The sequence below is a fragment of the Mobula hypostoma genome, chromosome 13 (assembly GCF_963921235.1).
Source record: "Mobula hypostoma chromosome 13, sMobHyp1.1, whole genome shotgun sequence".
NCBI lineage: Eukaryota > Metazoa > Chordata > Chondrichthyes > Myliobatiformes > Myliobatidae > Mobula > Mobula hypostoma.
Window position 1 is genome coordinate 97,840,205 of NC_086109.1, and position 13,049 is coordinate 97,853,253.

Below are 13,049 nucleotides of genomic sequence, written 5' to 3' on the forward strand. Positions count from 1 at the left end.
CGTATTGCTCATGTGGTTCCATTGTTTAAAAAGGGTTCTAAGAGTAAACCTAGCAATTATCAGCCTATAAGTTTGACGTCAGTGGTGGGTAAATTAGTGGAAAGTATTCTGAGAGATTGTATATATAATTATCTGGATAGACAGGGTCTGATTAGGAACAGTCAACATGGATTTGTACGTGGAAGGTCATGTTTGACAAATATCATTGAATTTTTTGAAGAGGTTACTAGGAAAATTGACGAGGGTGAAGTGGTGGATGTTGTCTATATGGACTTCAGTAAGGCCTTTGACAAGGTTCCACACGGAGGGCTAGTTCGGAAGGTTCAATTGTTAGGTATTAATATTGAAGTAGTAAAATGGATTCAACAGTGGCTGGATGGGAGATGCCAGAGAGTAGTGGTGGATAACTGTTGGTCAGTTTGGAGGCCAGTGACTAGTGGTGTGCCTCAGAGATCTGTACTGGGTCCAATGTTGTTTGTCATATACATTAATGATCTGGATGATGGGGTGGTAAATTGGATTAGTAAGTATGCAGATGATACTAAGATAGGTGGCATTGTGAATAATGAAGTAGGCTTTCAAAGCTTGCAGAGAGATTTGGGCCAGTTGGAAGAGTGGGCTGAAAGATGGCAGATGGAGTTTAATGTTGATAAATGAGAGGTGCTACATTTTGGTAGGACTAATCAAAATAGGACATACATGGTAAATGGTAGGGCCTTGAGGAATGCAGTAGAACAGAGTGATCTAGGAATAATGGTGCATAGTTCCCTGAAGGTGGAATCTCATGTGGATAGGGTGGTGAAGAAAGCTTTTGATATGCTGGCCTTTTTAAATCAGAAGATTGAGTATAGGAGTTGGGATGTAATGTTAAAATTGTGCAAGGCATTGGTAAGGACAAATTTGGAGTATTGTGTACAGTTCTGGTCACCGAATTATAGGAAAGATGTCAACAAGATAGAGAGAGTACAGAAGTTTACAAGAATGTTACCTGGGTTTCAGCACCTAAGTTACATAGAAACATAGAAACATAGAAAATAGGTGCAGGAGTAGGCCATTCGGCCCTTCGAGCCTGCACCGCCATTTATTATGATCATGGCTGATCATCCAACTCAGAACCCTGCCCCAGCCTTCCCTCCATACCCCCTGACCCCCGCAGCCACAAGGGCCATATCTAACTCCCTCTTAAACATAGCCAATGAACTGGCCTCAACAGTTTGCTGTGGCAGAGAATTCCACGGATTCACCACTCTCTGTGTGAAGAAATTTTTCCTAATCTCGGTCCTAAAAGGCTTCCCCTCTATCCTCAAACTGTGACCCCTCGTTCTGGACTTCCCCAACATCGGGAACAATCTTCCTGCATCTAGCCTGTCCAATCCCTTTAGGATCTTGTACGTTTCAATGAGATCCCCCCTCAATCTTCTAAATTCCAACGAGTACAAGCCCAGTTCATCCAGTCTTTCTTCATATGAAAGTCCTGCCATCCCAGGAATCAATCTGGTGAACCTTCTTTGTACTCTCTCTTTGGCAAAGATGTCTTTCCTCAGATTAGGGGACCAAAACTGCACACAATACTCCAGGTGTGGTCTCACCAAGGCCTTGTACAACTGCAGTAGTACCTCCCTGCTCCTGTACTCGAATCCTCTCGCTATAAATGCCAGCATACCATTCGCCTTTTTCACCGCCTGCTGTACCTGCATGCCCACTTTCAATGACTGGTGTATAATGACACCCAGGTCTCGTTGCACCTCCCCTTTTCCTAATTGGCCACTATTCAGATAATAATCTGTTTTCCTATTTTTGCCACCAAAGTGGATAACTTCACATTTATCCTCATTAAATTGCATCTGCCATGAGTTTGCCCACTCACCCAACCTATCCAAGTCACCCTGCATCCTCTTAGCATCCTCCTCACTGCTAACACTGCCACCCAGCTTCGTGTCATCCGCAAACTTGGAGATGCTGCATTTAATTCCCTCATCCAAGTCATTAATATATATTGTAAACAACTGGGGTCCCAGCACTGAGCCTTGCGGTACCCCACTAGTCACCGCCTGCCATTCTGAAAAGGTCCCGTTTATTCCCACTCTTTGCTTCCTGTCTGCTAACCAATTCTCCACCCACACCAATACCTTACCCCCAATACCGTGTGCTTTAAGTTTGCACACTAATCTCCTGTGTGGGACCTTGTCAAAAGCCTTTTGAAAATCCAAATATACCACATCCACTGGTTCTCCCCTATCCACTCTACTAGTTACATCCTCAAAAAATTCTATGAGATTCGTCAGACATGATTTTCCTTTCACAAATCCATGCTGACTTTGTCCGATCATTTCACCGCTTTCCAAATGTGCTGTTATCACATCCTTGATAACTGACTCCAGCAGTTTCCCCACCACCGACGTTAGGCTAACCGGTCTATAATTCCCCGGTTTCTCTCTCCCTCCTTTTTTAAAAAGTGGGGTTACATTAGCCACCCTCCAATCCTCAGGAACCAGTCCAGAATCTAACGAGTTTTGAAAAATTATCACTAATGCATCCACAATTTCTTGGGCTACTTCCTTAAGCACTCTAGGATGCAGACCATCTGGCCCTGGGGATTTATCTGCCTTCAATCCCTTCAATTTACCTAACACCACTTCCCTACTAACATGTATTTCACTCAGTTCCTCCATCTCACTGGACCCTCTGTCCCTTACTATTTCTGGAAGATTATTTATGTCCTCCTTAGTGAAGACAGAACCAAAGTAATTATTCAATTGGTCTGCCATGTCCTTGCTCCCCATAATCAATTCACCTGTTTCTGTCTGCAGGGGACCTACATTTGTCTTTACCAGTCTTTTCCTTTTTACATATCTATAAAAGCTTTTACAGCTTTTACAGAGAAAGGTTGAACAAGTTAGGTCTTTATTCTTTGGAGCGTAGAAGGTTGAGGGGGGACTTGATAGAGGTATTTAAAATTATGAGGGGGATAGATAGAGTTGACGTGGATAGGCTTTTCCCATTGAGAGTAGGGGAGATTCAAACAAGAGGACGTGAGTTGAGAGTTAAGGGGCAAAAGTTTAGGGTAACATGAGGGGGAACTTCTTTACTCAGAGAGTGGTAGCTGTGTGGAATGAGCTTCCAGTAGAAGTGGTAGAGGCAGGTTCAATTTTGTCATTTAAAAAGAAAATTGGATAGGTATATGGACAGGAAAGGAATGGAGGGTTATGGGCTGAGTGCAGGTAGATGGGACTAGGTGAGAGTAAGCATTCGACATGGACTAGAAGGGCCGAGATGGCCTGTTTCCGTGCTGTAATTGTTATATGGTTATAGTGTTATATGGACAAACTCTATCCCATTTCGTCCTTTGACAGTATAGGATTCCCAGAAAATATGTGGAATGTTAAAATCACCTACTAGAACAACCTTATGTTTCTTGCAACAGTCTGTGATCTCTCTACAAATTTGTTTCGCTCAATCCATTGGACTGTTGGATGGTCTGTAATATAGCCCCATTTTTTTTAGTGTATCGCACCAGTCAGTCAGCCATTCTTGTCTGGCGCGTGGTGTCAGGATTGGTCTCCTTTCGGATTAACCGGGTCACGATATGAATGTTCCTGACTCGACCCTTTTTTTTCTTACGAGGCCGAGTGGCTAGCTCGATGATCAACCCGGCACAGATGGAAAGTGTGTTCGGGGGGTGGCCCGACTTGGATTCGAACTCCGGAACCTTCACTCCGGAGTCTGGCGCTGATGCCATTGTGCCACCAGCCGGTCGTAACCCCATTAATGTCATCATACTTTTCTTATTTCTCAGTTCCATCCATAACACCTCACTAGACAAGTTCTCCGGTCTCTCCTGATGGGGCACTGCTGTGACTTTTTCCCTGACTCATAATACCATATCCTTTAATTCCCCTCGTTCTGTCACATCTAAAACAATGGAACCATGGAGTGGTGAGCTGCCGGTCCTGCCCCTCCTGAACTAAGTCTCACTAATGGCTACAATATCATAATTCCGGGTGTTTATCCATGCCCTAAGCTAATCCACCTTTCCTATGATACTTCTTGCATTGAAATATATGCAGCTTAGGACACTAGTTGCACCATGCTTAACCTTTTGATTCCTGACTTTGCCTGAGATCTTACTAATATCTGTCTCTACAACCTCCCCACTCTCTATTCTGGCACTCTGGTTCCCATCCCCCTGCAACTCTAGCTTAAACCTGCTACCCCCGACCCCCCCCCCCCAACCCCCAGCCCAGGCAATGCCAGCAAACCTTCCTGCCTTCTCGCTAGGGTATTCATTCCCTCCCAGTTTAGGTGCAAAGTGTCTCTTCTGTACAGGTCCCACATTCTCTGGAAGGGAACCTAATAATCCAAAAATCTTACACCCTTCTTCCTACACCAACTCCTTAGCCACATATTAATAGAACAGAATAGAATATCTTTATTGTCATTGTTGTGGAGCAATGAAGCACAGTTTAGCAGCTCAATGTTTTGCATAATCTTCCCATTTCTGGCCTCACTAGCATGTGGCATAGGTAGCAATCCTGGTAGTCCTGCCCTTTAACTTATCACCTAACTACCTTTGCAGAACCTCGTCACTCGGCCTACCCATGGACCATGACCTCTGACTGTTCACCTTCCCACTTAAAAATGCTGAGGACTTGATCTGAGATGTCCCAGACCCCGGCACCTGGGAGGCAACATACCATTCGGGAAACTCATTCTTGTCCACAGAATCTCCTTTCTGTTCCACTAACTTACGGATCCGCCATCAACACAGCTCGCCTCTTCTGTTCCCTTCTCTCCTGGAAATCTAAAGGATTGAGTCACCTGTCACTCCTTTAGGTGGAGGTTCTTTAAGAGGTGGGTGTAGACAAAATACCCATCCTTAAATTCTGCCTGCAGCTATTGTCTTGATCCAAGGTGAGGTTTGGGGATCTTTGTCCAACTCCAGGGTGTTGAACTCACAGCAACCACTCTCCCCCAACACTAAGGGAGCCCAAAAGGTCACCCACACACTCCAGTCCACAAGGCCGAGCACCCTCCTCACTGCTCCACACATCCCTCCAAACATTTGTGCCCCTCGTCCTATTCCTGAGCTGAGGACCTCGCAGACTCAGGCAGCTTGTGTTCACTTCTCCTCTACCTCCATGGTTCCTGAAGAGAGTTCACCTTCACCTCTGACCTGGTTCTAACCCTAACTGGAGCCACACTGTCCTCAGTCTCACTCCCACTCCAGTCATTGAGCTCGGGTGAGGGAGAGGCCTTCCAGTGAAATATTCCCACAAACCTGCTCCTTCTCGGCAATCTCAGCCTCCAGCAGCCGCACCGTCTGGCTGAGCCGTGAATTCTGCTCTCTCTCCTTGTTGATGTCGATGCTCTCAGCTTCCAGTTCCATGATCTGGAGGAGAAGGTAGAGGGGAAGTGTTGGAGGTCACCAGGGTCCAGTAAACAAAATTCCCAGCATCTTCCTGAGAGCTAGGAACTATTCCTAACAAATCCACACACAGATTTACAACATAAACACCAGAGATTCTGCAGATGCTGGCAAGTCAGGCCAGCACACACAAAATGCTGGAGGAATTCAGTAAGTGAGGTAGCATCAATAGAAATCAATAGTTTTGGGACAAGACCCTTCATCAGGATATTGAGAGATCTAAACCAACATATTTGGATTTGGGTTGGATTTCAGAATCATCCAATCAACTGAGCAAGTCGGTTATTTTTGGGACCTAGTGGTAGGGGCTGGGTGATAGCAGCTGTAAGGATGGTGGATTCTTCTCTTGGTCACTGCCAAGTGTGGTTCTCTGAGACACAGTGATTTCTCAGGGACAGAGCTGAGATTTGGCCAGGGAGGAACTTCACACAGATCCGATGGGTGAGTGGGGTTCCGGGGCAGAGGAGAAAGGAAGGAACTCCGAAACAAGGCAGAGGTGTTGGGAGGGGTGTGGGGGTGTCTCTGATTTTTTTCTAGATGGTCCAAGCCCCTTGGGACCACCCACCTGGGAACCTGTCAATGCCTGTATTGCAGCAACGGGAGGGGATGTTGTGGATGGAGGGAAGTAGGGGAGGGAGGGGGGAAAGCATGTGGTTGGAAGGGAGAGGGAGGGAGGTGGTAAGTTTAGAAAGAAGAGGGAGGGAGGGTGTGTTTGGAGGGGAGAGGGCTATTTCCTCCCCCTCCATTGGGTCCAGCTCCCCGCCCTCTCTCACCTTCTCCCGCAGCCTGTCTCCCTCCTCCTTGCAGCCCTGCAGCCGGTTCCTCCAGTGCTCGGCGGTGCTGGCTGACTCCTGTAGCGCTGCGCTCAGCCGGGCGTTGCTCTCGCCCAGAGTCCGCAGCTCCTGTTCCCACTTCTTCACCGGGCTGGGGGAAGGCGAGAGGGGATAGATAGAGTCAAGGCTCCGGAAACACTCTCTCCCTCCCCTCCATCCCCCACTCACAGATACATCCTCGGACCCTCTACCCTGAGAACCTCCTGCCCCGGATGGTCTCTTCCCGAGTGCCTCGAGAGAGCAGAGCGGAGACAGCCCCAGAGACAGGCCGCTCTGCCGCTCTGCCGCTCTTCATGGACTCACTTGATGCGGTGATTGTTGCTCTTTAACAGGGATTCAATGGGGGGCGAGCGACTCCCCTTCTCTTCCTCGGTGCCATTCACATTTGATGCCTGTGGCGAGGTCGGGGCTTCGTGGCCAGACTCCTAAAAATTACCGGAATAAAACTGTAAAATCAGAAAGGTCCTCGGGTTCCCCAGCGCAAGCCCATCATTGACACACTGACCCCAGGGGCTGCAGTGTACGGCAGCGAGAAACAACGATCACAAGCCCGGCTGTTCTTGCTAAATTCGGTAGTCTAGCAGCCGCTAGAATCGGGACAGTTCACGGGGCGATTAGGGCATAGTAGGGTCAGTACGGAGGGGGATAGAGGTGTCAGTACGGGGGGTGATAGTGAGGCCATTACGGGGAAGATAGAGAGGTCAGTACGGGGATGATAGAGGTCACTATAGAGGGGATAGAGGGGTCAGTATGGGGGATAGAGGAGTCAGTACGGGGGGGGAATAGAGAGGTCAGTACGGAGGATAGAGGAGTTAGTACGGGGGTGATAGAGATCACTAGAGGGGATAAAGGGGTCAGTATGGGGAGAATAGAGGGGTCAGTACAGGAGGGGATTAAGGGGTCACTACAGAGGATAGCGGGGACGGAATGGAGGGATACGGTACAGGGGAATAGTGGGGTCAGTATAGGAGGACAGGGAGTCAGTACGGGGGGATAGAGAGGCCACTATGGGGGGGTGGAGGGGTTAGTACAGGGTATACGGGGGTCATTATGGGGGATAGAAGGGTCTGAACGGGAGATAGAGGGGTTAGTATGGGGACGATAGAAGGGTCAGTATGGGGGGTTGGAGGGTTCAATACATGGAGATACAGGGGTTAGTTCGGGGATTCAGTACGGGGGGGGGGGGACAGAGGACCAGTATGGGGGGGGGAGTGGTCAGTACGAGTGGGGGCATGAAAGGGTCATTTTGGGACAATAGAAGGTTCAGTACAGGAGGGGATAGAAGGGTCAGTACTGGGGGGGGGGTAATAGAGGGGGTCCATGCAGGAAGATAGAGGAGTGAGCACAGTGGGATAGAGGATTCAGTATGGGTGGACAGATGGAGGGTTCAGTGAGGGGGGAATAGAGGGGTCAGAATGGGGGGTAGGGGAGTCAATATGGGGAGATACTGGGGTCAGTACCAGGGGCATGGGACAGAGTGGACAGTAAGGGGGGGATAGAGGGGTCAATACCAGGGGATTGAGGGTCAATAAGGTGGGATAGTGTGGTCAGTACCGGGGGAATAAAGGGGTCAGTACCAGGGGGATAGTGGGGTCAGTACTGGGGGGGTAGTGGGGTCAGTATGAGGGGGGATAAAAGGGTCTGTTTACGACAGAACATTGGGATAGTGGGGTCAGTATGATGGAGGGGTCAGTATTGTAGGTGGAGAAATTCGAGGGGTTGGTACAGTGGGATAGTGGGTTCAGTATGAGGGGGATACAGTGGTCATTATGGGTGGGACAGAGAGGTCAGTACAGGGAGACAGAAGGGTCCATATGGGGGGATAGAGGCATCAGCAGGGAGGATAGAGGCGACTGTAGTGGGGGATAGAGGGGTCAGTACAGGAGGATAATGGGGTCAGTATGAGGGGGAATAGAGGGGTCAGTTTGGGAGGATAGAGGTTTCAATACAGGGGGGAATTGTGGGGTCTGTATGGAGGAGAGTGGTCAGCACGGGAGGGAGATAGAGGGGTCAATATGGTGGGATAGTGCAGTCAGTATGGGAGGGTAATGAGGTCAGTACAAGAGGATAGTGCAGTCAGTATGAGGAGGAGAGACAATAGGTGCAGGAGTAGGCCATTCGGCCCTTTGAGCCAGCACCACCATTCACTGTGATCATCATCATCAACTATCAGTATCCGGTTCCTGTCTTATCCCCATAACCTTTGATTCCGCTATCTTTAAGAGCTCTATCCATCTCTTTCTTGAAAGCATCCAGAGACTTGGCCTCCACAGTCTTCTGGGGCAGAGCATTCCATATATCCACCACTCTCTGGGTGAAAAAGTTTTTCCTCAACTCCGTTCTAAATGGCCTACCCCTAATTCTTAAACTGTGGCCTCTGGTTCTGGACTCACCCATCAGCAGGAACATGCTTCCTGCCTGCAGCGTGTCCAATCCCTTAATCTTATATGTTTCAATAAGATCCCCTCTCAACCTTCTAAATTCCAGAGTATACAAGCCCAGTCGCTCCAATCTTTCATCATATGACAGTCCCGCCATCCCGGGAATTAACCTTGTGAACCTACGCTGCACTCCCTTAATAGCAAGAATGTCCTTCCTCAAAGTTGGAGACCAAAACTGAACACTACTCCAGGTGTGGTCTCACCAGGGCCCTGTACAGCTTCAGAAGGACCTCTTTGCTCTTATACTTAATTCCCCTTGTTATGAAGGCCAGCATGCCATTAGTTTTCTTCACTGCCTGCTGTACTTGCATGCTTGCTTTCAGTGACTGATGTACAAGAACACCTAGATCTCGTTGTGCTTCCCCTTTTCCGAACTTGACTCCATTTAGATAATAATCTGCCTCCCATTCTTACCACCAAAGTGGATAACCTCACATTTATCCACATTAAACTGCATCTGCCATGCATCTGCCCACTCACCCAGCCTGTCCAAGTCACCCTGCATTCTCATAACATCCTCCTCACATTTCACACTGCCTCCCAGCTTTGTGTCATCGGCAAATTTGCTAATGTTACTTTTAATTCCCTCACCTAAATCATTAATATATATTGTAAACAGCTGCGGTCCCAGCACTGAACCCTGCGGTACCCCACTGGTCACTGCCTGCCATTCCAAAAGGGACCCGTTAATCGCTACTCTTTGTTTTCTGTCAGCCAGCCAACTTTCAATCCATGTCAGTACTCTGCTCCCAATACCATGTGCCCTAATTTTGCCCACTAATCTCCAATGTGGGACTTTATCAAAGGCTTTCTGAAAGTCCAGGTACACTACATCCACTGGCTCTCCCTTGTCCATTTTCATAGTTACATCCTCAGAGGGGTCAGTACTGGGGGATTGAGGGGTCAATAAGATGGGATAGTGGTGTCAGTATGGGGGTGATAGAGTGGTCAATATGGGGGGAACAGAAGGGTCAGTATGGGGGTTAGAGGGGTCAATACAAGGGGGGATGAGGGCTCCATTAGGGGTCAATACAGTGGGATAGTGGGTCAGTAAGAGAAGGGATAGAGGGTTCGGTACTGGTTGATATAGAGGTCAATATGGGGCAGTAGAGGGTTCAGTTCAGTATGGGGGGAAAAGGGGTCAGTATGGGGGGATTGAGGGGTCCGTTCAGGATAATACAGGGGTCACTATGTAGGCATAGTGGTGCCAGTATAGGGAGATAGTGGGATCAGTACGGAGGGGTGGGGATAGAGGGGTCAGAATGGGGTGAACAGAGGGGTCAGTACAGGGGATGGAGGGGGGAGTATGGGGGAGCTTGAGGAGTCAGTATGGGGGGGATAGTGGGTCAGTATGGGGAGATAGTATGGTCAGTATGAGGGGGTATAGAGTGGTCAGTATGAGGGGGTAGAGTGGTCAGAATGGAGGAACAGAGGGATCAGAATGGGGCGATGGGTAAGTATAGGGAGGATAAAGGAGTATGGGGGATAGTGGGGTCAGTACAGAGAGATAATGTGGTCAGTATGAGGGGGTATAGAGTGGTTAGTATTGGAGGGATAGAGTTGTCAGTGTGGAGGGAATAGAGGGGTCAGTACCGGCGGGATAGTGGAGTCAGTATGAGGGGGGATAGAGGGGTCAGTACGGTGGGATGAAAGAGTCATTATGAGGGGTGATTGAGGAAACAATAGAGTGGGATAGTGGGGTCAGTACCGGGGGTTTGAGGGGTCCGTTCAGGAGGATAGAGAGGTCAACACTGTGGGATATTGGTCTCAGTCTAGTAGGATAGTGGTGTCAGTATAAGGGGGGATAGAGGGTCGATTGGGGAGGATAGTGTGGGATAGTACACGGGGGGATGGAGGGTTCAGTGGGGGGAGGTAGGATTCAGTTCAGGGGGGAATAAAGGGTTCAGTAAGGGGGTTGCGGAAAGAGAGTTCAGTACAGGGGGATAGAATGGGTTAGTACCTGGGGATACTGGGGTCAGTCTGAGAGGGAATAGCGAGGTCCATTTAGGATAGAGGGGTCAATACAGTGGGATAGTACGGGGGAATGGAGGGTTCAGTGCTGGGAGGATATAGGATTCAGAACGGAGGTGACAGAGGTGTTAGTACGGGGGAGAGAAGGAGTTAGTGGGGATAGATGGGTCAGTATGTGAGGGGAAAAGATAGGTCAGTATGTGACGGGAAAAGAAGGGTCAGCGGGGGAATAGAGGAGTAAGTATGGAGGAGATAAAGGCGTCAGTATGGAGGGGATTGGGGAATGGGGGATCAGAAGGGGAGGCTAGAGCGGTCAGTACAGGGGATAGAGAGGTCAGTATGGAGAGATAGAGGGGACAGAGGGGTCAGTACGTGGGGGAATAGAAGGGTCAGATCAGTGGATAGAGTGGGGAGTTGGGGGGATAGTCAATAAGGAGGAATAGAGGGGTCAGTATGGGGTTGATAGAGGGGTCAGCTAGGGGTAATAGAGGGATCGGTTAGGGGGATAGTGTGGTCAGTGAGTGGGGGATAGTGGGATTGGGAGCGGGGCATAGAGGGGTTTAGTACCAGGGATAGAGGGGTCAGTAAGGGAGGATAGAGTGTTCAGTATGGGGGGAAAGGGAGATTAATGGGATCAGTATGGAGGGCATAGAGAACACAGAACATAGACATCTACAGCACATGACAGGCCCTTCTGCCCAAAGTGTTGTGCCGACCATGTAACCTACTCTAGAAACTGCTTAGAATTTCCCTACCCTGTAGCTCTCTATTTTTCTATGTTCCATGTACCTATCTAAGAGTCTGTTAGGAGACCTTCCACCACTGTCACCATCAGTGCATTCCACCCACCACTCTGTGTGAAAAACTTACCCCTGACATCCCCTCACTACCTATTTCCAAGCACCTTAAAACTATGCCCCCTCGTGTTAGCCATTTCAGCCCTGGGAAAAAGCCACTAGCTATCCACATGCTCAATGCCTCTCATCATCTTATAGACCTCTATCAGGTCACCAGTCATCCTCCATTGCTCGAAGGAGAATAGGCCAAGCACACTCAATCTATTCTCATATGGTACACCCTCCAATTCAGGCAACATGCTTGTAAATCTCCTCTGCACTCTCTCTATAGTATCCACATCCTTCCTGTAGTGAGGTGACCAGAACTGAACACAGTACTTTAAGTGGGGTCTGACCAAATGTCTTGTATAACTGTAACATTACCTCACGGCTCTTGAACTCAATCTCACAGTTGATGAATGCCAACACACCATACGCCTTCTTAAGGAACAAAGCCTCATAGAGCGGGCAGTGTAGTTTGCGGGCGGCAGAGTGAGCCAGGAGCAGAGTGAAGACTTAAGGGCTTTGGCTCAACGGGCTTAGGCGGAAACGGGCGAGGCGAGGAAGGTTTGGCATTCATTTTCTGTTGTTATTTGAGGAGAGGGGCAGTATGAATGTGAGGGCAGTTTGCTGTTCTCGGTGTCGGATGTGGGAGGCCCTGGAGTCTCCAAGCCTCCCGGACATCTACATCTGCGCCAAGTGCATCGAGATGCAGCTCCTTAGGGACCACGTTACGGAACTGGAGCTGCAGCTCGATGACCTTTGTCTGGTCAGGGAGAGTGAGGAGGTGATAGAGAGGAGTTGCAGGCAGGTGGTCACGCCAGGGCCACGGGAGGCAGACAAGTGGGTCACGGTTAGGAGGGGGAAGGGGAAAAGTCAGGTAATAGGGAGTACCCCGGTGGCTGTGCCCCTTAACAACAGGTACTCCTGTTTGAGTACTGTTGGGGGGGACAGCTTACCCGGGGGAAGCGACAGTGGCCGTGCCTCTGGCACAGAGTCTGGCCCTGTAGCTCAGAAGGGTAGGGCAAGGAAGAGGGGGGCAGTTGTGATAGGGGACTCAATAGTAAGGGGGTCAGATAGGCGATTCTGTGGACACAGTCCAGAGACCCGGATGGTAGTTTGCCTCCCTGGTGCCAGGGTCCGGGATATTTCTGATCGTGTCCAAGATATCCTGAAGTGGGAGGGTGAGGAGCCAGAGGTCGTGGTACATATAGGTACCAATGACATAGGTAGGAAAAGGGAAGAGGTCCTGAAAGGAGAATATAGGGAGCTAGGAAGGGAGTTGAGAAAAAGGACTGCAAAGGTAGTAATCTCGGGATTACTGCCTGTGCCACGCGACAGTGACAGTAGGAATGCGATGAGGTGGAGGATAAATGCATGGCTGAGGGATTTGAGCAGGGGGCAGGGATTCAAGTTTTTGGATCATTGGGACCTCTTTTGGCGCAAGCGTGACCTGTACAAAAAGGACGGGTTACACTTGAATCCTAGGGGGACCAATATCCTGGCAGGGAGATTAGCGGGGGCTACTGAGGTGACTTTAAAC

General features: G+C 49.3%; 1 protein-coding gene across 3 annotated transcripts in view; it reads right to left on the reverse strand.

Annotated features, from left to right (window-relative positions):
- Window positions 1-13,049, reverse strand: part of homer2 (homer scaffold protein 2) — a 38,545-nt gene that overhangs the window by 10,742 nt on the left and 14,754 nt on the right. For all 3 annotated transcript variants that reach the window (XM_063066336.1, XM_063066334.1, XM_063066335.1), the window contains exons 5-7: window positions 6,562-6,683; window positions 6,199-6,349; window positions 5,279-5,389 (exon numbers count right to left, since the gene is read on the reverse strand). In XM_063066336.1, the coding sequence (XP_062922406.1) occupies window positions 5,279-5,389; window positions 6,199-6,349; window positions 6,562-6,683 (384 nt within the window). The remainder of the gene's footprint in view (window positions 1-5,278; window positions 5,390-6,198; window positions 6,350-6,561; window positions 6,684-13,049) is intronic.